General features: G+C 40.5%; 1 protein-coding gene across 2 annotated transcripts; it reads left to right on the forward strand.

Moving 5' to 3' along the window:
- Nucleotides 1–3,098: 3,098 nt before the first annotated feature.
- LOC100757746 (rho GTPase-activating protein 11A) lies at nucleotides 3,099–20,612 on the forward strand. 2 transcript variants are annotated; one of them, XM_035446233.1, is made up of 12 exons: nucleotides 3,099–3,253; nucleotides 5,835–5,905; nucleotides 7,818–7,914; nucleotides 8,217–8,470; nucleotides 9,360–9,523; nucleotides 9,684–9,830; nucleotides 11,333–11,407; nucleotides 12,427–12,594; nucleotides 14,888–15,014; nucleotides 15,465–15,570; nucleotides 17,777–17,915; nucleotides 18,224–20,612. In XM_035446233.1, exons 1-12 carry the CDS (start codon nucleotides 3,125–3,127, stop codon nucleotides 19,750–19,752), a joined length of 3,006 nt encoding a protein of 1,001 aa, XP_035302124.1. In that variant the 5' UTR covers nucleotides 3,099–3,124; the 3' UTR covers nucleotides 19,753–20,612. The 2 variants fall into 2 exon arrangements, with proteins under 2 accessions (XP_035302124.1, XP_027278068.1); XM_027422267.2 differs by lacking the exon at nucleotides 12,427–12,594.
- The last annotated feature ends 4,135 nt before the right edge of the window (nucleotides 20,613–24,747 follow it).

The raw sequence follows: 24,747 nt of genomic DNA on the forward strand, positions 1-24,747 counted from the left end.
AAGTCCTTGCATAGTCCTCCCCAAAACATGATCAGGTCTATCACAGCAAAACCCACTACACTACTTGTTTTAGTTAGTGTTTCTATTGCTTCAGTGAAACACTATAACCAGAAAAGCAAGTTGGGAGAAAGGGTTTATTTGCCTTACACTTCCATATCACTGTTCATCATTGAAGGAAGTCAGGACAGGAACCTGGAGGCAGGAGCTGATGCAGAGCCCCTAGAGGAGTGCTGCTTACTAGCTTGCTCTTCTTGGCTTGTTCAACCTGCTGTCTTATAGAATCCAGAACCACCAGACCAGGGATGGCACCACTCACAATAGAAAGGGGCCTCCCTCATCAGTCACTAATTTTAAAAATGCCCTACAGCTGGAACTTGTGGGGGTATTTTCTCAAGTAAGGTTCCCTCCTGTCAGTTAACTCTGGCTTTTGTTAACTCTCAGTCACCAGTTGATGGCTGTCTGGGGAAGAGGGAGGTGTGGACTTGCTGGAGGAAGTATGTAAGTGGAGCTTTTTGTCAGACTGCCACCTTCCAATAAACACACAGAGACTTAATATTAATTATAAATTCTCAGCCAATAGCTTAGGTTTGTCTCCAGCCAGCCCTTGCAATGAAATAAACCCATTTCTGTTCATCTATGTGCTGCCCTGAGGCTGGCTTATCTCATCTGTGAACTTTCCATATTGCTTCTTCTGAGACTGGCCTGTGGCTCTTTAGACTCTGCCCCTCTTCTTCCCAGCATTTTCTCTGCCCTGAAAATGCTGCCTAGCTATCAGTCAATCAGATTTTTATTAACAATGAGAGCAACACATTTTCACAGTGTACAGAAGGGTTATTCCACAGTAGAAGTATGAAACTGGAGACAGAGGATGAGGTTTCAAAAGATTTGTGCCAGTAGGAGTTAGCTTTCTCTGTTTCCTGTTTGTGGAACAAGATGTGCGCTCTCAGCTACTGCTCCAGCACCGTGCCTACAAGCCTGCTGCTATGCTCACTGACTTGACAGTGGTGATGGACTCCCTCTGGAACATATCTAGCACATTTCTTTGTTGCTCTTATGTAGGTGTGTTCCAGCAGACCACTTGGGATTGGGTAACCTATGGGAGAGCTCATCTCTGGAGAAAACTGATTCTCCGTCTCTCGGTAGTCACGGATTGCTGGTTGCTCTTTGCCTGCCAATGTTTCTCAACCTATGAGTTGCTTTGAGTTGAATATCAGATATTTACATCACAATTCATAACAGTAACAAAGTTACCGTTTTGAAGTAGTAACACAGTAATTTTCTGGTTGGTTATGTGAGCCCCTGTCACCATAACATGAGGAACTGTATTAAAGGGTCACAGCATTAGGAAGGTTGAGAACCAGTGGAAGCCTTTATTATTTTTTATCCTCCTATTCCCATCAGCTCCCCAAGGTTGCTCGTACCAAGTCCTCATCCCTTTTCATGTTTTGTTTTTGTGTTTTTTTTTGTTTTGTTTTTGTAACTCATTGGAGAAACAAAATAACTGTTCGAAAACATTCCCTACCTAATTTAATTAACTAGTCAGCCCTTAACACTACACTGTTAGGTAACAATCTAAACACACATACACACACACACACACACACACACACACACACAGTGATTAAAAAAAAATTCCGTCGCTGTTTTGAGCTTGAATGGGGCATAAGTAAATGTATATATTATGCTATGTATTTGAGCACGTTTCCTGTCCTAAAATAATTACTTCCTCAGCAACAGAACTCGGTGGTGGGATTACTGGTGTTTGAAAAATGGAATGACAGCTTGGTAAACAGAAGCTGAGAGGGTGACGTCCTGCATGTAAATCAGACAGCCGCGGTTTCAGTAATGGCCATGGCAATGGAAAACAGGGCTGCTAGTCCTTTAATCAAATCCCGCAGATATTGCAGCAGCCGCCTTCTGAAGACTCCGTCTTCCTCCGCTACTCTTATAAGTCATCTGTGTTGTATTGATCTACGCAAGAAAATTTAACACTACTATCAATCTTCCAAATAAGGACCAATGGCTTAAGGTTCCAATTCCAAACAAGAACCTCGGGGCCGGGTCTCAAAAGACGGGCGTTTGTGATTTATAACTAAAGTAGATTCACCCCGGCTTCCGTACGAGCGGTTTCTAGGTAACAACGGGTCCTTCCGTTTCAGCCGAGAAAGGAGGAGGGGGAGGAGAAGCTATGAGGCGTCTACTCGAATCCCCGAAGTATATTGTCTAAAGAGCAACTATAGCCAGACACGCTTTAGGCATTTTCTTCACCTAGATATATTGGCAAAAAGAATGTGAAACTCACTCTCTTTCCACAGTTCTTAAGCCCGCGCACCACGCACGTTGTGCTCTCCGCTTCGCCGGAAGCTTTCAGTCAGGCAGCTCCTAGACGCCCGGAGGGGGTCCTCATTTTGAAAACAGGAGCGGGCCAATCAGATGCGGAGCGTCGTTTGGCGCTGGCGTTTGAGCAGAGCTGGGGCTGCCGAGGTGCGGCGGTGGCGGCGGCGGCTGGGTGTCTGCGGAGGAGGTGGGGCGGCGGCATGCACTGAGCCACTGAGCTGCAGCAGGCGGGGGCCGCACGCGGCCTGATGGGCTAGGGGAGAGGCAGCGTGGGACACGGGGTGACGGCGGGGACCAGCCCGGGCGGGGACCGGGACTGGGGGATCCCTGAGCAGCCGGCTGGCCCGGCTGGGGGGGACGGGTCTAAGGCTGCGGTTCCGTCTCTAAGATCCGAGCGGTCGGCGTCGTCCTGAGTGGAAGAGGCTAGGTGGGAGCGCCCGGAAGCGTGAGAAACCCGTCGGAGGGAACGGAAGAGTCTGAGAAGGAAGGGAAGGTTTGTGTACGTAGCTGACAGGGCCGAGTGACCCGGGAAGAAGGTCGGTGGAAGTGAAGCCAGAGGGCCGTGTGGCCGGAGAGAAGAAGAAGGTCTGTGTACGTGGATAGAGAGAGGGTCGAAGGAAAGCCGTGGAAGTGGCCGGGGTCTGGGGCCGGAAGAGAACCAGACGCGGTGGCCGGAAGGCATCGGGGGCAGAGCTCAAGCCTGAAGGTGTTTGGAAGTTGGAAGAGTTGGTGGCAGACGAAAGTCAGGACCCGGAGTCGGCCTCGGAGAGTGGGAGACGCGTTCGGGATGCGGGATCAGAGGGTGGTCAGATTGGCGCTGCTGCAGCAGCTTCGTGCCGTCTATGGCATTAAGGTCAAGGGTGGCCGCGGGCAGTGTGACCGCAGGAGACACGAAACTGCAGCCACGGAAATAAGGGTAAGTTAAAACGTGTCAGGAGGGGGACACACCTGGCTTGTTCTGGATAAGAAAGACACGTGGTCAGAAGTGTCAAATTCAGTCTGTGTGGTCGTTTGTCTATGTTTAAGTCCCCACCCCCCAGCAACTTTTCAGCACTGAAAATTGCTCTATTTCTCGCTGTAGCACCATTTTGGATCGGGACGCTACTAGATGTCAGTAGTATCTCTCCGTTGTGACAATCATCACGGCTCCTTATAATGCCGATCTATTTTTGCGACGCTAGGAATAGGATCCTGGGCCTCCAATTTAAACGCTGTACTACTGGCCTGATAATCTATTGTGTTTTAAACAAGCAGTATGTGGGGAGGGAAACAAACTACCTTCTGCCAGGCTGGGGTGGGCAGTCAGTTCATTGCAAAATGAATCAGTAGATGAGAAACTCAGCCTAAGCTTTAGAAATAGGCCTCATGTGGTCTTTCTGTATTCAGCAACTTATGAAAACAGGCCTGCTGCCTGACCATATCATACTTCCTGGTCTCTTTAGCAGTGTAAGCATTAGCCACAAACACCAGTCCTACACTGAAACAAACCTGGTTTTTGTGGGGTTTTTTAGTAAACAAATTGAGAATAGTGAGTTGTAGGTTTGTTTAGTGATTTATCACTGAGTTATATTTCTAAAGTTTCACGATCCCTCCCTCCAATTACTTCTGTGTGTGCACAGGCCCACTCATGCATCTAAGGGTCAGAGGACAACATGAATGAATTAGTTCTCTCCTGTATGTTATGTGGGCCTTGAGGCTCAAACTCAGGTTGTTAGGCTTGGCAGCAAATGCTCTCTACTCAAACTATTTTACTCCTCCCCCTCCCCTATTAATTTAGTGGTAGGAATTTGGGGTGAGATTTTATTTATTGAATATTCAAGACTTTAAATGTGAAGAACTGAATACAAGTCATTTTAAAAGTATGTGGGAAATTTATTAGTACTTCCGTAGTATTTGAAGACAAAAACTAATACAATTTGTATAATTGTGTTGTTTGATGAGTATTATGTAGCCCAGACTGAACTTGAACTCACTAGCTAAAGCTGCCTTGAGTTCCTGGTCCTCCTACCTCCACCCCCTAGTGTTGGGACAAAAGAGATATGTCACCACACCCATTCAATGTGTTTGTTTTATGGTTAAAAATTACAGTGGTTACTTGGGTTGGTAAAACTGCCTTTCCACAACCTTTAGTATAGGTATTTGCTTTTTTTTTCTTTCATTCCTTAACAAATCCTGACACTTGCCTTTCAGGCCCCAGTGGACTGCTGGTTAGGTTCTCAGGGAGTTTTAGTACCTTATTCTGTAAAGTGGTAATTCCTGGTAAGTTCTATAAGTTGGCCTAGCATAGTATCTGTCACTTGCCACATTTTCAACTGTGACAATTATCCATGTTCTAATTAATGGTTGTGTGATATAAATTCAGCAGTGAATGCTACTAACATTCTAATGAGATATAATTCTTTCTATAATACAATGACATAAGATTCAGGTTCAGACATGAGAGACAGAGAATGTTATAATGATTCCATTAAGGTTGCACAGCTAAAAGTTAGGAAAGCCAGGGTTTGAAAAGTGTCAGTCTTGCCAGTGGGAACCTAATTTCTAACTGTTCTCCACTGGGTGGGCTTTCTTGCTTGGAATATTTGTCAGGATAAGCCAGGTGGTAGAAACAGTACTGGTGAAATTTCATTACTGTGTTGAATCATTTGCCTAATGATCCCAATCAGAAGTGCATGGAGAGCAGGTTCATCTGAACTAAATCAGCACAAGAGAGATTAGTGTACACTGACTTACTTTTGAGTATGCAGGCCTATACAGGCTTGACTTTCAATCCACTGGAAAGCCACGGTCTTCATACTCATTGACACATTTTTAGGAAATTAGTTATCATGTAGGAAGAAATAGTAAGATAGTGGAAATGTAGAAAAAAATACCCAAACACGAGTGTACTTTTGGGATCCTCACTGTTTTAAACTGAATGAATGTCGATTCTTCAGAGTGAATCTCAGGATAGCTAAATGAAAATTGTCTGAAATGTTTGCAGTCTTGGCTTGATGTACCTCAGGATACAGGTGAAAAGCATGCTGCTGTACAATGTGGAAGAATTATAAGGTCTAAAAATATCCACATCTGATTCATTTTAGGAAGCACTCAAATGTGACAAGAATTCAGGAGTTACTGTTTTACTTACCAACTGATTTAGTCTTTTGTGTGAATTAGTAGGCTATAGAGACAAGTATAAATAAGGTCACTGAAGAAATGCATAGAGTAGGGAGGTATTAGTATTTGGACTAAATTTGGTCTAAGAATTAACCACTCATTGTATCAGTTTCCCATAATGAAGTGAAAGACTGACTGAAGGAACAAGATTTTATCTTGGTGTCTTCGTACTCAAAACATTTAGCTTCATGTCTGTAGGAGATACTTGTTTTGTGTTGACTGATAGCTTGGAATTCATTTCTGGTAATGTTTTCATTCCTGAAATCTTTTTTTGCCTGATGTTAAAGATTTTATTTTATGCCTAATACTGTGTTCAGTAACTGAGTTTGTCATTTTAGGGTAAGGTATTTGGAGTTCCTTTTAATTCACTGCCTCATTCAGTTGTTCCAGAATATGGACACATTCCAAGGTAAGCAGTCTTCAAAATGAAGAGAATATTTCAAACGGGTTTTAAAAATAGTTTCAAAGGTTTCAAAGTGGTTGATTGATGCATACATTTGCTTAAACCCACATTATTTCATCTCTGAACATCGCCTATTATAAAAAATAAAAACATGGGTCTAAAGATGACTTAGTGACTAAAGATGCTTGCATCATAAGCCTGGTGCTGAACCCATGTATAAAGGTGGGAGGAGAACACCCAGCTTCACAGAATTTTTCTCTGGCCTCTAATGTGGGTACTATGGCTCACTCGCACACACATACACATCATACATTTGTTGGTATAGCAGTTTCAGGGTCTTAGATCCAGGAGTAATGACTGAAAGTTTGTTGTAATCTCTGGACTACCTGTAAGTAAACAAAAACAACTGTCTTTACCCTCTTCTAGGACTGACATACAGGGACTCGGTGTCAGCACAACCAACTCTCATTGCTTGTAGCTGGCATACTTTCTAATTTCTTGATGCCAGCTGTTGAATCTAACATTGACATTGGTTGAGATCAGTTCATAGGTAAAATTGAACCTTCACCCCTTAATGTGAGAATGATTATAAGGACAGAGAAGGATTCTACTTTTCCAAGGAAAAAATGTTAGAATGGGAAAACCTTGGTGTTGTTTTGGGGAAAATGTAAAGCTGTGCATGCTATACCAGTTCACTACTCATGGAGAGACTGTGGATAGAGAAGCCTTGGGCCGGGTAGGCATGGTGGTGAATACTTGCAATCCCAACACTTGGCAGATGGAGATTGGAAGTCACCCTGGCTACATAGCAAGTGTGAGGACAGTCTGGGCTACATGAAATTTTGCCTTCAAAGTTGGACAAAACTCAAGTCATTCTACATGTAGACACTAGGTAGAGGGGAACATAAAAGGAGCTTGAGAAAGAACAGTTTAGGGAGATAGCAAAAAAAACAGGAGGAATGGCGAAAGGAACATTTTGGATCGGGGGAGCAGTCAGGTGTGTCACATGTGGATGAGTTAAGCAATATGAGGAGAAAATGAATTGACAGTTGATTTGGTGAGACAAAGGGCATTGGTGTCCTTGGTGGAAACTGTTTGACAGGAGTAGTGAGGGTGAATGTGGAGATGGGGATGTGATAAACAAGGCAAGTCTTGTGTTATGAAGAGAGACAGAAGAGTGCAGACTCGATAGTCTCAACACATTTGTGTTGAACAGAGAGAGCCTGGAGTATGTGGAGTCCTAGTGAGTGTGTGCTGTTCACATGGGCACAGTCATGTCAAGTCAAGGCCCCTAGCAAGGAATGGAAAGGCCTTTCCCACAGGGTGAGGCTCAGAGGGAAATGACAAAGCCTTCTTTGGGGGACTGAGGACAGGTATTGACGGAAAATGTCCACCATAGCCCTCTACCACCCAGAATGGAAACTGGTGTTCTTCAAAGACTGCTCTTTGGACAGTAGCTAAACTTGTCTCCCTTGATCCAGCTGTAGACTGCAAATCCTGCCTCTTTGTTTTTTTCTATGTAGTAACCCTGCCTGCTTATTCAGCAGGATGCAGTAACCTCACCTCCCTGTTCAAGTCTGTATAGTAATAAACACTGAGCCTGAGGGGGTTAGTCCACCTGACCCCACCTCTTTGTGTCTGCCTTTTCTTCATTCTTTTGCTACCCTTTGTTAATTCTTTCCCTGGAGCCTTGCTGGATTGAGCCTTTACTCATTGCCTTTGCCATGAGTAAAGCTATAGACCTTAGAGAAAAAGTTAGGAAGCAAGGAGAACAAGTAAATATTTTGTTACAAGGATCAAGTGCAATTTTGGCATTGGAGCTGGAAAAGCATAATGCCTGACCTGCCTATGTATTAGCAGTAGAATGAGGTTATTGAGGTGGATACCTGGACCCTTGAAAACATGGTTTCTCTTTCAGCTTTCTTGTTGATGCATGTACATCTTTAGAAGAGCATATTCACACAGAAGGGCTTTTTAGGAAGTCGGGATCTGTAACTCGTTTAAAGGCATTAAAGGTAAGCATAGTTTTGAACTATACTTTTTCCTTAGTACTGTTCCTGATTTGATTTTTACAGTTGAAACATTTTTCTAAAAGCCACTTAATACTGCTTTAAATATACAACATGCTTTCACATTTGTGTACTTCATTATTATGAAATACTAAAGTGAAAAGAAAACCCAGCTTTATTGTTTTTAGGCTTTTAAGGGACTAGTATTTTAAACAAAAGTTAGGAGAACCTTTTAGATATGACAACTATTACTGTATTTAATACACTCGTAAGTTTCTAGAGTGCCCCAGATTCCTGTGTCTTTTCAGAGTAAGCTGGACCATGGTGAAGCCTGCCTGTCTTCTGCACTTCCATGTGATGTGGCAGGTCTGCTGAAACAGTTCTTCAGGGAGCTGCCAGAGCCAGTCCTCCCAGCTTATCTGCATGAAGCACTGTTCAAAGCGCAACAGTTAGGGGCGGAGGAGAAGAATAAAGCTACATTGTTGCTGTCCTGTCTGGTGGCAGACCCTATAGTTGATGTATTAAGATACTTCTTTAACTTTCTCAAGAATGTTTCTCTTAGGTAAGTGCTAATTAAAAGCCTCAAGAATGAGTTTCATTTCTCAGTTACCTGAAGTTGTTCCTAGTAGTCAATAAATTTAATCTGGAATGAAAAAATTTTTAATGGGTCTTTACTATAGGAAATATACTCTGTCATTTAAGAAATAGTGTACCAACTGATTTAATATTTTGTTATCATTAGAGTCTTAATTAGGGATGTTTTAAGGGATTATTGGTATATATATATATTTTTTTTTTGGTTTTTCGAGACAGGGTTTCTCTGTGTAGCTTTGGAGCCTATCCTGACACTCTCACTGGAGACCAGGCTGGTTTCGAACTCACAGACATCCGCCTGCCTCCCAAGTGCTGGGATTAAAGGAGTGTGCCACCAACGCCCAGCGGCTTATTGGAATTTACGAGATTCATTTTCCACTGGATGGATTCTGATTTGATTACTGTGCTTTTAAAATATTTGTCTTTTGTTTCTTAATTTTCCTCCTCCTGCTTCCAGTGTACCTACTTGTTTTGTTTATACTTGATGCTATCTTCTAATACTTTATTTTCTATGTGTGGCTCTAAAAAGCAGATAAACAAACACAATCTGTGTGAAAGAATGAAGTGTGAACTGATTAGTGTGGTTTATATTTAAATCTGCGAGACCATATATTTTGGATTCTCATGTTCTTTTGTTTTGTGGTGCCTTCTGCATAGTAGATAGACTCTACATTTAAACCATACCCTTAGGGTTCCTTCTCTCTTTCCATTGTCCCTTGCTTCTTCTGGCCACTCTGGATGGATAGATGAGGGCTGTTTTTCTTGTAGGTGACAGGTAAAGTAAATATGTTCATATGTTATTTTAACTTCCTGGAGTTCTACCCTTTTCGCCATTTAATAAAGCCTTCTGTTATCAGGGCAAGTGAGAATAAAATGGATAGCAGCAATCTTGCAGTAATATTCGCACCAAATCTTCTTCAGACAAGTGAAGGCCATGAGAAGATGTCTGCTAACACAGAGAAAAAGCTACGATTGCAGGCAGCTGTAGTACAGACTCTCATTGATTGTGCATCGGATATTGGTAAGGGGTAGTTGCATTGTCAAGTAGTAGAACTGATTTATTTAAATGAGGGAGATCCTGGCTTCCAACTGAAGACCACTATTAGCAAGGGACTATATTATTACCTATACTTTAGGATGGGGAAGGAAAAAATAATTGTCTTATGCACATTTTGACTTAGGGCGTGTGCCAGATTTTATCCTGGAAAAGATACCGGCCATGTTAGGTATTGATGGTCTATGTAATACTCCATCCCTGGAAGGCTTTGAAGAAGGAGAATATGAAACTCCAGGTGAATGTAAGAGAAAAAGAAGACAAAGTGTTGGAGGTAATTGATGCTCTCATTTTAGGGTGGTACCGAGACTTCATCTAAAATGCAATTCAGCATTAGGTGTGGTGTGTGTGTCTTTTGAATGCCTAGTTGGAGAAATAAAACACAGGCATATTAGAAATTCAAATGATGATACAATTTGATATTAAGCACTAAGTCTTTAGCAGAAGATTACCTGGACTGTAATCACCAAGGACTTGTCAAAGAGAAGGTCAAACTAAGCCTTATTTATTGTGCTGGGAATTGAAACTAGGCCCTCATACAGGCTAGGCAAGCACTAAGCCTCTGAACTATATCCTCAGCCCTCAACATGGGTCTTCTTGAAGGGTCGGTAGAATACAGAGAAATTGAGTAAAAGAACAGAAAACTTGTATTTTGTATTAGTTGAGAGATGTAGAATAGACACACATCTATCCTAGGAACAGATCCATGTACTTGGAGTGATGTTCACTTGTGTACATTTGATGATATAATGTGGAACTAGAGTCCAGGCCAAAGACTGTTACCTGGGTGTTGGCTAAATGTTGAAGGGTTATAATTTGAGGTATGATGTGATTGAAGTATGTTGTAAATTTAATTTGCAAAACTGACACCCGCAGGTAGAGAATAGTAAGGTATGGCAACAATATGGGTACCAGATCTTTGATGCACTTAATTGTGTGAATGACGAGTGTGAAGTTAGTAGTGAAGGAAATGCTACTAAAGCAGATTCAAAACAAGCAAAATTCTATGGTGGTGATAGTAGTTCCTGTCTCCTCTCAGTCAGGAAGAGTAAGGCTTATCTCTTCCTTGGGAGACTCTCCCCAATGTGTTGTGCACACGTGTGTGTTTATGTGCAAGAGTAGTTATGGGGAAATCAGGACAACCTTGGAAGGCAGTCCTGCTTTCTACCTGTTTTGAGATGGGCTCCCCTGTTTACTGCTGTGCACTCCAGGCTAGCTGTCCCACAAGCTTCTGGGGATTCTGTTGTCTCTGCCTCCCAGTCGCCCCAAAGGAATACCAAGACAATAGATACTGCCTACAACCATAACCAGCTTTAACAGGGGTTCTAGGGATTTGAACTTAGATCCTCACACTTACACATAGCATGCACTTTATCCACTGATCCATTTCCTCACCTGATTTCTTATCTTTTGATTATCATTCCTTTTGGAATCTTTTGGCTCAGTTATTGCTTTCTTTCTGTTAGTTTTGTAGGAACCTTTTATTCTCTGTTATTTTCATAGGGCTGCTGTGTTGCAGTACACAATTTCAAAGGACACAAATTGAATGGCTTAGAAATCACAGTTCAAGAGGCCAGTCTAAAAGTGTCAGTTGGGCTCTGCAATCTGTAGGGCAGATAGCTTTCTTTCCTCTCCTGGCTTCTAGAACACAACTCTATCTATAAAACATCCTGCCACAAATGTAAATATTTCTTAGACATGGGTCATCTTTACTATTGGTACAAGGCAGATTAAATTACCTTTAATTTATGTAACTATATTTGCCTTGCATTTCAGATTTTGTTAATGGAGCCCTAAATAAATTTAAATCTAGCAGAACACCGTCTGTTACACCTCAACAAGATAGAACTGGTAGGTGTTTGTTATTTATAAACATTTAAATGAAAATGTATTTAGTACTGTGTAAAAACAATTATAATAACTGCCTAATTTTAATAATCAAATCTCAGTACTAATTTCCTTAAATTAGTATTGTACTTTGTATACTATGTTATGATATTATTAGTTACATTGCGTGTGATGACAGCAAAATTGTAAGAATGTTAGAATTTATCTGTTGTCTTGTTTTTGTTTTTTGTTTTGTTTTTTGAGACAGGGCTTCTCTGTATTGTTTTGGAGCCTGTCCTGGAACTCTCTGTAGACCAGGCTGGCCTCGAAAACTCAGAGATCCGCCTGCCTCTGCCTCCTGAGTTAAGGTATGCACCACCAACACCCAGCTTGTTGTCATTTTTAAAATAATCCTAATCATTTTCATTTGCTTATAATTTAGAGCATTTGAAAATGGTTCAACCTCACTTTGTGTCAGAATAAGAAAGTTATGCATCCTATATTCTGATGTTTATACCAGTTTGCTTGCTGGTAAATGTATTCAGCCAATACAGACAACATGATGCTTTGTTTTTCAGTGAAATGAATTGGTTAACATTCACTTATGAGAAGCAAATAGCAGAGTTAATTTTATCTTTATATCTAGAATGTAGTTCTTTTCCCTGTATTGATATTCTTTCATCTGTGTTATATATGTCCTTTGCTCTATTTAGTTTAAGTTACTGCTGCTTATTAAGAGCCTTGCCAAGCTCAATATGGTTGCTTCTGTCCTTCACCCCCAGTACTTGGGAGAACAAGGCAGAAGAATCTGATGTTTAAGTCCTGTCTAGGCAACATAGTAAGGAAGCCCCATCTCAATAAAGAAAAAAAAGAATCTTGCCTTTTTGTAGCTTTGCTATTTTTATTTTAAATAATTGCAAAACATTAATTTAGTTATCATGAAAATGTATCACTCACATTGTTTTGTTAACCTCTAAGAAATCAAAGCTTTTGTGTGTTTCCATCTGTGTGGAGAAGCAAGTTGTTTCTTGTGTGGTTTTCAGCCCAGGCCTCTGTATCACCATTGATTCTCACACCAAGTATTAAACGTAAACTGCCAGGAGAGTCTTCTCATGCCTTCTCAAGTAAGAAAAGGAAGTCCATCAAACACAACTTGAACTTTGAACTGTTGCCAAGTCATCTCTTCAGCAGCAATTCTACACCAGTATCAGGTAGCAAAGAGAATCTTTTCTCATTGGGTTGTAAACATTAACATGAGAACCTGGTCTCAACAAATAACTACTAAGATTAATACGACCCACAAGAGCTAGAAGTTACATTTTTCCTAGTTTCTGTATTTAATAAGGTCTACTCTTAAAATAAACATTAATTTAATAAAAATAAAATGTTTATGTTTTATGGGTAAGTCCAGTGAAGTTATGTGAATAACTGAGTATTTGGGCGTCTGCAGATGGCATGGGTACTCAGAGTTTATGTCACCAGACATGCTGGATCCTGTTTCCTCTGGATCTATATGTAGGGCTAAGCTAAGGTCAGAAGTTGCTCCAAGTAGGTTTATAAGCCTTAGTACTTGGCAAGACAATTAGCATATCATTTCAGACATTTGTTCTTTCTCCATTTCAGGTTACCAAAATCCTATTAGCTATTGGATATACCTTAGACTTAGTTTGTTCTTGAACACACAATATAAATTGGCTTATGTTAACTTTATCATCAACCAAAAGTGAAATGAAACCTAAAACCTAGGGGTCCCCTATCTCAAACTTGTCACATTTAGTCAATCTTAGTCTTTTAGATTTTAATAATTGTTTGTTTCAGGCACTATTGAATGTTTCATTTTGAGCTCATTAAGAGCTGACTTATGAGTTCTTCCCCAAAGTCTTTTGGAATTGTTTCTTTTGATGGTTCATACTTTGCTTAAATTGAACAGAATAGCAAGTTATGGTTTTCCAGAAGGAAAACCCTTCCTTAGGGGTTCTGCAGGGCTCATTACAGTAGAACAACAGGAAGGTTGATGACAAAGTGTCTTCAGTAATCACAGGTTGGAGACTTAAACTCTTTTTTGGTTTTTCGAGACCAGGTTTCTCTATGTAGCTTTGGAGTCTGTCCTGGCACTCACTATAGGTCAGACTGGCCGCAAACTAACATAGATCTGCCTGTGTGCTACCAATTCCTGGCACAGGACTAAAACACTTAAAGAAACTTCATACTATGTGATATTTAAAATCCCACCCAGAGTGCAAGACTTCCCAGTGGCCACTGGGAACTGTAGTCTTTCTGTTAGCTGCTCTCCAAAGTGGAAATATTCTTGTGTTACTTTGAACTGAGTTTGAGTTTGAATCACCAGTGAATTTTTTATGAAACATTCAGCAGTAATTCTATTGCTAGTAGCTTTGGCCTGCTTACTTAGTAATCAATAGGAAATATCTGTAAGGATGAAAATAGGTTGGTTTCTTCATTTGAGTTTTTAAAAGACCCTCTTTTTTTCCTCAGTGCATAAAGACATTATTCTACAGTTCATGTGCTACTATTTGTAACTTTGTGTGTGATTAATTTATATTATTTTTCCTATTCCAACTGCTTCTTGTGACTACATACCTTTTCAAGATGACTAAGTCACATTGTATGTGTTATATTGACTTCTGAAATGTTCTTTGTCTGATGCATGCAGAAGTCACTAAGATCATTATTTTTGTTAATAAACAAACTCATGAATGCCTCTTTGGACACTTTATGGATTTTTTTATTAGTAACTAATGAATTGATAATTTGTGTTTGTTGGAAGTTTACTGTATAGGACATAAGTCAAATGTACCTCTGTTTGTATTTTTTGTATAACAGATTGTATGATATAGGTAAGATTGAATAATGAAATTGAACATTGTTGTAAACATGAACTACTTACCTAGAACCTGGCAGGCAGAGCTTTAGATTACTAGTTTTTTGTTTGCTTGACAAAAATTATACTTGTAGATGTTTGGCTAGCAATTGTATCCTGAATGCCCACATTCAACATTTGCAAATAGATTAGTTTTTTTGTTTGTTTTTTAATAGCATATATTATGCATAATGGGTTCTATTATGTAATTTCCTTTCGTGTATATATCCCTTCCCACGTCTAACAATCCCTGACTAATATTTATGTTCATCAAGAAACCATATTTCCAGAGTCTGAAACCATTTAGCAAGTGATAGGTAAATTCTAATCTGTTTCCACAGCTTGCTCTTCAAAGTTTGGCAGGGTGTATCCCTCCCTTATTACTAAGTGTTTAAAGCAGGACTCATTTAAAATTAATAATCTAAACTTTTAATTGGCAACTGTTAAATAGGAGATTAATAGTTTCCTTTTTGGTCCGTCACTGATACCTGACACCTCTAACCCAGAAATTGTGTTTCTTGTTGCAGCTTTGGTGATAGAAATTAGACTTAAATCTACTTGCTGCAGTTTTATACTTTGAAAAGAAAGTAAGTATGTGTGATACATTGCCTGTCCTTCTTTTCTAGTTCACTTTGATACAAGCCCAGAAGGGTCATCTCAGAATTCGTTCTCACCTATCATCATGAGTGGAAACCACTTGATCAATACAGGCCTAAGGCGAAGTAAAAGGATTGCGAGCAAAAAAGTTTATAGGTAATCTGTCCGAGACATTGTCTTTTCACTGGGTGACCAATGTTGTGTGTGCTGTCATTCTACCAAAAATTACAGTTTAATCATATTTTTTAAATCCCTTTTTCTATATGTTCTTATTAATTATAGGCCATTTTTATACCATCAGAAAGAAGAAAAAAAGGAACTAAATTGAATTCACTGTCCTTGATAAAAATCCTTGTCTGTGTTGATTGTGTAATTTTAAATTGTTAGTTTTGCAAGTAATATGTTCTACTGACTCTGGTTTATAAGTGACTAAGGATGATAAGTCATTTTCATATGTAGATAAGCATTTATATATAGTATGTTCAAGTTTAAGTCATTTTTAAAATTTTTATTTAGTTAATAACATGATTTTGAACTTAGATTTTTATCTTGCAATAATTTCTGATATTTATGCCAGAAACTGACATTTTAAATTTCACTCTTCAGGGTAGAATCAGGAAAAGCAGGCTGCTTCTCTCCTAAAGTAAGTCGTAAAGAAAAGGTCCGAAGATCTCTTCGTCTGAAATTTAGTCTGGGAAAAAACAGAGATTCAGTAAGTGTCTTGTCCTTGGGACCGAATACCCAACAAGCTGCACAAAGGAGAAATTCTTTTGATCCATGTTTTTGGAAGTGTCAGTTCATTCTGGTGGGAAGAATGTGGCAAGCCCTTTACATCATGGTGGCTAGGAAACAGACAAAAGGAATGCAGAAAGGGGCCAGGGTGTCATCAAAATCTAACCACGTATCCTTCCCTCCAGCTCCCATTTTTCACCATTTCCCAATTATGCTATCAGATCATGAATCATTAATGGATGCATTCATTCATTGGGCCAGAACCCTCTTCTAATAACCTCTGGAAACATCGCAGATACCCCTAGAGGTGTGCCTATCTTATGTTACAGGCATTTCTTATTCAAGTCCACAATTAAGAACATCATAGTGGCATATGGCTTTATTAGTATGTTAGCATAACACATCATAGTAACATAGAGTTGTAGACTTAGAATACCCTCTCACATTTGCCTTCCTTCCAAAATAGTGAACCATGTACTACTACTCTTTATCGCCATTTTAATCTCAGAACTCCACTAAAACTGCTTTCATTGAGATGGGGGGCTGCACTCCAATTTCAGAACTTAGGAGGCAGAGGCAGGTAGATCTCTGTGAGTTCATGGCCAGCCTGGTCTTCAGAGTGAATTCTGGGACAGTCGGGGATACATAATGAGACTCTGTCTCAAAAACAAGCCTGGTGGTGGTGGTGCATGTCTTTGATCCCTGCACTCGGGAGGCAGAGGCACTCGGATCTCTGTGAGTTTGAGGACAGCCTGGTCTACAAAGTGAGTTCCAGGACAGGCTCCAAAGCTACACAGAAACCCTGTCTCAAAAAAACAAAAGCTAAACAAAATAAAGCAAAGCAGGATCGCCTGTGAGTTCAGTATTCTCAATCAAGCAGTCAAGAATTGCTGACTAATAGGCCTTCCTCTCCCCTCCTGTGGGCCTGTGGGCAGCATTTGGCTCCAGGCCCCTTTTGTTTACTTTCCTAGTTTCAAATTCCTTTGTAACAATATCCAATACTATTTGTCTAAGACATCCACATTAAGATCTCTGGATCACAATACTCTCCTAAAGTATTTGCTTGCAGGGTTTTTTGTTGTTTGGCTTGGTTTGGATTTGGGAAGTGTTTGTTTTTTTATCATGCTTAAGCATGAATTGTGGCACTGAACTCTGATTTCTGCTTATTCCATCCTTGGATATCTGTTTAGGTAAAACCTATTCTGCACACTGTTCCTTGTTCTGCTGTCCCTACAACCAAGCCCCCTTTTCCCAACTGTCACCCATTGCAGCTATGCAGCTTGCTCTTCCAGCCACTCAAGCCAGACTGCACGCTCTTGGTTCCTCTCTCACATTCTCATGTGCCACATCTTGTCTGTTAGAGAAGCCTGCTTCATTGCTGCTCTTAGCTATCTTTAAATTGTCTTTTCTCCTGGATAACTGCAGTTAATCACCTAGTAGGTCTGACTGTTTTCTGTGCACCACCACCACCCAGCTCAATGGTACTTTTTATTCTGATTGAGACCCCAACCTCCTACATTAAGCTGCAAGCTCCACATGATCTGTGCCCAGAGCACGTCTGGCGCTCTGCTCCTGGCATTCTGCCCCCTCACTCTGCTGCTTTCTTCCTGACTCGCTCCAGCTGTAGAGGCTGCACTGGTAACTTCTCCCTAAAATGCAGTTGTCCAAAAGGCTTTTATTGCTTTTGCCCTTTACCTTCTCATCACCCTGTGTGAAATTACACTCCCTCCATCACCAGCAATGTCCTCCTTACTATTTTACTGTTCTCCATATCACTTTTGACCTTGGATTATATTGATGTGATGTAATGAACTGTTTTGATCTAAATCTCATCTTCAAGTGTAAATACTGTGAGGGCAAAATTTTTACCATCCTAAACCCCCCCCCCACCCCACCCCACACACAATTTGTCAACAAGCCCTGGCACAGAAAGGAAGCAATACAAGAACTTATGCTTTTATAATAATGGCTATGTTGTGCTGTTTTTATTTTACTTCATAAAATATCGCCTAATGTTTACACATTTCACCAGCAGACAAGAATATTTGTGTTTCTTACGAAGTTATCCTTCAGTTACATAAGCCTTTTTAAGTTAGTTACTAATTTTAATACTTAATTGGTTTTAATATTTTTAACTAACTGGATTTACTTAACTAAACCATTTTCAAATTTTCTTTTCTGTACAGAATGGATGTTCTGTCACCAATAGATATGAAAATGTTGGTCGACGACTAGCGAATCAACAAAATCTAAAAAATAGGATTGAATCTGTAAAAACAGGTCTGCTTTTTAGCCCAGATACTGATGAAGGATTGCTAAAGAAAGGTACATTTACATGATACTGTAGAATTTTGTCCAAAATTTTAGTAGCAATTTAAGATAAAATATATTACTTTATGTTCTAGAAGTTTAAAGTTCTTATTTGAATGGTGAAAATATTTGACTTGACAGTGTAGTTTTCTGTCAACAGTTGGAAGATGCCTATAAATGTCAACATTGGACATTTCTTTCTTAAATTATAACATCTTCAATGCTTTGGAAATAATGCTTAGTACCTTTACTTGTGATGTGTTTGGATATTTCAAAACTAGGTAAGACGTAAAGTATTAAAATCATCAACTGGTTTATTTTAGATGCAGAAAAGATGAGCAAATCTGAGGAACACTTACTAACTCCAGATGGACTAGCTGGAACAGGTTATAGGATGTCTTGGACAGAACCCGGTAATTCAAGTTTTCAAGACATGGGTGCAAATGGAGCTTCTCCAGTCATGAGAAATCTTGAGGTGAAGCACTTTTCTTTGGAGTCCGATGTTACTGTTGAAAACTCACCGGCTGTGTCATGTGAGCTCAGACTGTCGACCTTCCCCAGCCAATCTGACAGCAGTGTGCTTGGGACTTCCCTCAGTGGGGATGAAGGTAACCTGACCTCTGAGACCTTGCTGAAGATTCAAAAAGCGTTTTCCGAATCGGGGAGTGATCTTAATACCCTGATAAGTCATGGGCAGTCGTCAGTAACAAATATAGGGGAAGAAAGTGGAGCCAGTGATGTGACTGTGAGAGAATCAAGAGAATCAAAGGAGAATGTTGGGAGCTACACCGAGAAAGATGAGAACTGTGTTCCAGAAAGAGATTTCTCATTGTATCAAAGTCCAAAATGTGGTGGAGAAGCAAGCATGAAGGTGGAATATGAAGAAGATATCCATTCACAAGTTCCAAAAGCTGACTTAATCCAGCAAGAGTTCCCCAGTGAGGAACAAACAAAAGGACCTCAGTCCCCAAGGAACCAACTGAATAGTCAGTCAGCCGGGAAGGAGACTGTGGCAGAGGAGAACTCCGTAGGATGTGAAGCCCCTGGGGAAGATGAGGCTCACTCTTCTTTAGAGCAGAGTACATGCAGTGTGGTAGTCCTTCCAAAACCTCAGCCCCAGAGGCTCGCTAAGCAGCAGTCAGTGGCCGGAAAGTGTGATGATGCAGTTCCTGGAGGTTTACAAACGACGGAGCATGGAAAGGTTTCTGATCACATACAATGGTTTAATAAACTTTCCCTAAATGAACCAAACAGAACAAAAGTGAAGTCACCTCTAAAATTTCAGCGTACTCCTGTCCGCCAATCTGTCAGAAGAATCAATTCTTTGTTGGAGTATGGCAGGCAGCCTGTGAGGCAGAAGTTGTCAATCCTTGGTGATGCAGCTTCTCCTCTGGTAAAATCAGTCAGCTGTGATGGTGCTCTTCCCTCTTGTGTAGAAAGTACATCAAAAGATTCCTCTGTTTCATGTACTAAATTAGGTCGTGAAGCACAGAAGTCTATGTCATTCGATAAGTCAAGTAATGCAATTTCAAAATCCAGTGTTGAATTAACTTCTAAATCTTTCTCAAAAGTGAAGACATATCCAGATACTCTGCATGCTTCTCTTGGAACTACTAGACTTTGTAAACAGGAGAGCAAATCTGATGGTCAAATTAAGTTTCCCTTGGATGATCTCACTAATCATGATAGATTAAAATTTGTTGTAAATAATAATACGGCCTTTTCTTGTGAAGTAAAAAGAAGAGTTCTTAGGAAACCACCAGAAAAAGAAAGGGTCTGGTACAAAGGTTCTCCCAAAAATCCTATTGGAAAAACTCAACTACTACCAACAAGTAAACCTGTAGACTTGTAACTGACAAATGTAGTGTTTGTCCTTAGTGTAAATAGTTAGCAATTGGTGGGATGACTTGCAGGATAATTGTGTGCTGTGTGTGCCTAAGGATGCTTGTTAAGCCGGTTTTCTCTGAAGCAATCTCACTGCTGGAACAATTTGGTTTTCATACTTGTACATAGGGCTACTTTGTCTTTGTTACAGAAACATTTAAACTTTATTGTGATTTCTTGAAGCAAAGGTTATAACTAAATTTTAAAAGAAATTGTTGGCTAGATTTATTTAAGTGGGGGGGGGTCATGATTTTTGTTTTGTATGCCTAATAGGAAGTTGTGCTTGTTTTTGGTTATTCCTCCAACCAAGTCAGAAATATTGTCCATTGTAAATCTGCTATGTAAAGGGATTGGGTAGTCCCTGCAAATCTTATGTCTTGAATTATATTCATGTTTGTTGTCTAAATCCTAAAAGTTGATTTGCTTCTACTCCTGCTTAGGGAGAGGAATTTGGTTAGTGTCTCCTGTAGGTGTATACATATACAAGGTTTCACTTGAATTTTGAGGTAAGGGCAGTGATTAAATCAGAATGATGACTAAGTTGCATTCATACATCATGGTATTGAAGTAATTTATTAATTTTAAGCCATACTTCATTTTGAAGGTAATTTTGGTCTATTTTGTCCAATATGAAAATGAAATTTTTAAGGAGGAATAATTAAACTTGAAAATTTTAATCAAGGTTTTTATCCTATGAAGAGGGTTGATTTTAGAATTTGAATTGTTAATGAACCTCTATACATTTTGCTTAGATAGTTTATCTGATAGTTTATCCTGTGTTTAAATGTTATTTATTTAGCATACACATTAAATGTAACTTCTGGAAAATGTCTTGCCTTAGAGTGTTGTGTTTTAGGTGCAAAGCATTGCATGTGAGGAACTTCAAGTCCTTAAGTTTGCTTGAAACTTCTACTTGAAGATGTGTCTATTGTTTAGACTTATGTGTGAGTGTTTTGTCTACATCTGTGTATGTAAACCCATATGAGTATAACACATGTGTGCCTGTTCTCCTCTGAGCTAAGAGGGGGTTGGATACTCTGGGTGATAGTTATTATGTCAGCTTCTGAGAACTGAACCCAGGTCTCTATATAGAGCTGAGAACCAAACATGTGTCCTCAACAAGAGAACCATGTGCTACAAGTGCTCTTAGACCATCTCTTCTGCCCCAAATTTCTGTTTTATTTCAAGGTTATTTCCTGTGTTCCTTATCCTTTCCCAGAACTAGTATATGGTTTACATAAAACTAAAACTCTCCAGCCTTAAACTTCATACAGTCTAGCCATACATTTTAGCTATGGCAGGAATAGGTTGTGGATCCCTTACCTAAAATTGATGAGAAGAGAAATCTCAGATTTTTTAATATTTGCTTTACTGATTAAACATCCCTGAAACAGAAAGCTGAAACATTTTGAACTAAAATCTCAACATATACTAAGAATTCCGTTATGATGTTAATATCTGTAGTTCCTGAGCAGTGCATGGTGGAGTATCCCTGTGAGACTAACACTTAGGAGATGAGATGTACGATGTGGAGCTCTTGTCTCAATTTTTTAAATGGAAAAAAAAATCTACAAAATCAACATTTAACATTCTAGATCATTTCATAATTGGGAGTTGGGAAAATTTTAAAATGTGGTTTCATCTTTGTATTTTTTTAATACATAATAAAGATGGTTAGTAATTTCATGAGCTATATGAACAGACAGTATACATTTGTCTTTTCCAAAGTGAAAAGTGATGTGTACAATAACTTTAAGAATTATTTAGTTAAGTGTACCAGCACATGTCTTTAGTGACAGTCTCTCAGGAGGCTGAGGTAAGTTAAGATGATTTAGATCAGCCTTGGTAAGAATCTTGTATTCCAGCTTGAATGTGAGATGTCACCCACAGGCTTTTGCTGAAAGCTTGGTTCCTATGTAGTGACACTATTCTGAGGCTGTAGAACCTTCAGGGATCCCCGGGGGTGTGCCTCTGAGCACATGTGTGCTCCCCTGACTCCATGTGCTCCCACCATCATGTTCTGACTCACTGGGTTCATAAACTAGTGGAGCCAAGGATCATGTACTGAAATCTCCAAAGTTGTGTGCCAAGATAAATGTTTTTCCTTTACCTCAGCATTTTGTAAGCAGAATAAAGGCTTACATACTCTGCCTCCAAAGTACAGTGAGTGCAAAGTGAATCATAGATATTTTTGGTGTGTTTCAGGCAGCTATACAGCCAGCAAAATGTAGTAACCCATTTTTCCAATCTTGACTATACTGAACAACTTGAGAATAAACAGTATTCATTAGCAGTAAATATTGTGTACCATCCTAAACTTGAGCCTGGAGCCAGCAGACTATTTGACAAAAAGCATCTGGGAAAGAAAAAAAAGGAAAAAAAAAAAAAAAAAACTATTGGGAACGATGCCTGGCTTTACACAGGAAGCCCTCTCACAAGTCTCACTACCTGCATTCATTGTATTAAAATGCTAATGGGTTTGCTGCTCCAAGCTGCAGTAAGAGCTGAATTCTAACTTCATCGTGGAAGTTCCTGTGTTTCCCGGAAATTTCCCCAAAGGACTCATTCCTCGTTGTTTGATGGGCTTTGTGGTGTCTACTCAGGTGTTTCTTTCCTTTTTCTTTCTTTCTTTTTTTTTTTGTTTGTTTTGTTTTTTGTTGTTTGAGACAGGGTTTCTCTGTGGCTTTGGAGACTGTGCTGGAACTAGCTCTTGTAGACCAGGCTGGTCTCAAACTCACAGAGATCCGCCTGCCTCTGCCTCCCCAGTGCTGGGATTAAAAACCTGCGCCACCACTGCCCAGCTCTGGTGTTTCTTTTAGGGCTGGAGTCTCATAAGACCCTGGCTTCCATCACCGGCACCACACAATATAACAAATTCAGGTTTGCTTAGGCAAGTTCTGCATGTCCTTCCCGTATGGTTTCTCTTGGTGAACTTTAGAAGCAATGCTGAGAGCTCTCAGAACCTCCAGGTGCCCTGAGGTGTTAAAGAAAGGTGCAGTAAAGGCATCACTGTCGCCACAAACCCTTTGGACTTGGATTTTTGTTAGTCACCCCTGCCATTGGCACATTCAGGATAAATGCACGTTTTGTCTCATAGATGGGTCTTTTATGTTTTCTGTGTGGATGTAGGTCATGAAACTAGATTGGACAGTGAAGGGGGAAAGCTTAAGTGAGGGGGGTTAAGGAAAAGATACTAGAAGAAATGTATAAAAATGCCAGCAGGAAGCCCGTTTGTATTCTAATTTAAAAATCTAGAAGATGCAGAATTAAAGGTGTGCTGCTTAGTGGTGGTCTACATTTAGGTAACTGCTTCAGACTGATAACGGAGGTGAATGACGTTTGTAGGGTTGATGCAGAAAGGGAGCACTGGAGAAATCATGAGATGCCTGGGCTGGAGTGGAGGCTTCAGGCCAGAGATGCAAGCCTCTGGAAAGCCTTTCAGGAACTCTGGGAAGTCTTCCACCTGCTGGGGGCGGGGCCTGGGTGGAGCTAGGATGCTGAGGGAGGTGACGTAGGAGCTATCCAGCTCGTCAGTCCCTGCTTTGGGCCAGATTGCAACAGGCTCGCCCGTGGCCCCACGGTATATTCTGCCTTGAAGCGGCCAGGCTAGACAGCCGGCAGAACGTGGGAGTTCATAAGGTAGGAGAGGATGTCCTCCAAAAATCCTTGAACTTGAGGCTGGGGTCAGACAAAGGATGGGTGTGGGGTTTACAAGGGTTGGCTTTAAATAAGGGGTGGGAGAAAGAGTTCCGAGTGCGGTGATTGGATAGTTCATCAGTTGGCTGGCCAGTAAAGAAAACATCCTGCATTCAGAGAGTTCATGGGGAAAGATGGAGATAATGGAGCCTGGTGCCTGCATCCGGTCCTTTCATCACGGCTGTAGACAGCCACCCTCAGCTCTTTGTGGAGCAAGGCTAGGAAAGACCTTTAGCTGGAGAAAAAGGACATTAAACGAAATTAATATTTCAATTTTAGGAGCAATGCTCGGCTTGTACCCCACTGTTCCAATCTCTACCCCTTTGGATGTTCAGAGGGGTTTATCTGGCTGTTGCCTGGAGCACCCATTCGAAACCAGCAGCTTCCAGGGACCCTGTGTGAATACTGTTTCTTTGCTCTGCAGGCATATCCACAGACACCAACATGTAGGGCAGGTTGACAGCCCACATAGTTCCCTCCCACCCCTCCCCCCAACCATCTCTCTCTTCCCTCTCCTCCCTGCCGCCTACGCAGACTCAACTTGTAGAACAGTGAACCAGAACAGTGAACCGATGCTGCCAGCATTGGAATAGAAGTGCAGGGGGCTCACTGTGTACCTGGCTTTGCTCCATGCTCCTATACATGATTTTGATCTTTATCTTAACAGTGACTCTATAAGATGGATTGTTACTATCCTCCTGCAGAAGAGGCTGAGGTACTTGCCCATGATCACCTAGGTAGTGCACAGAGAAGCAAGTGCCTTTCATATTGCCTTCCACATGGCAGGGCAGGACCTGAGCTCACAGTACTTCTCAGGATCTTATTGTATTGTTTGTCTGCTAAGTTAAAACACCCTCTGCCACCACTCTAGAACATTCCGTGGGCTTATTATTATTACTATTTATTGTTATTATTATTATTATTATTATTATTATTACTGTTTGAATATCCATAACCCCTTCTCATTACTCTTTTCTTCCTTTAAATTGGGAAAACTCAAAATACCACCCTCCTTTTCTCAAAACTGAAAGTGCTTAGATTACAAGAAAAACAGACCATAGGTGTGAGAACCATTACTCCGGCTTAGTCTTCTCAAGTAGCAAGTTAGAGGGGCTTGCTTAGCCTAGACTCTTTTGTCCCTTTACTTCCTTCCCACAGTGGTTTCCTGCCTGGCTTGAACACTTGACACAAAGCAAACCTCTAGGAATTTTTCACTGCAGTCTCCTTTCAGGGTGGTCCTTCAGCCTCAAGCTGTGATTCATCATTA

Source organism: Cricetulus griseus, chromosome 6, assembly GCF_003668045.3.
Source record: "Cricetulus griseus strain 17A/GY chromosome 6, alternate assembly CriGri-PICRH-1.0, whole genome shotgun sequence".
NCBI lineage: Eukaryota > Metazoa > Chordata > Mammalia > Rodentia > Cricetidae > Cricetulus > Cricetulus griseus.

What these genes read in the sequence shown, in the direction of transcription:
- LOC100757746 (XM_035446233.1), top strand. Translation starts at nt 3,125, where the DNA reads ATGCGGGATCAGAGGGTGGTCAGATTGGCGCTGCTGCAGCAGCTTCGT. An exon ending in TGATTGTGCATCGGATATTG is followed by an intron (nt 9,524 to 9,683) that starts GTAAGGGGTAGT and finishes ATTTTGACTTAG; the next exon opens with GGCGTGTGCCAGATTTTATC. An exon ending in ACCTCAACAAGATAGAACTG is followed by an intron (nt 11,408 to 12,426) that starts GTAGGTGTTTGT and finishes TGTGGTTTTCAG; the next exon opens with CCCAGGCCTCTGTATCACCA.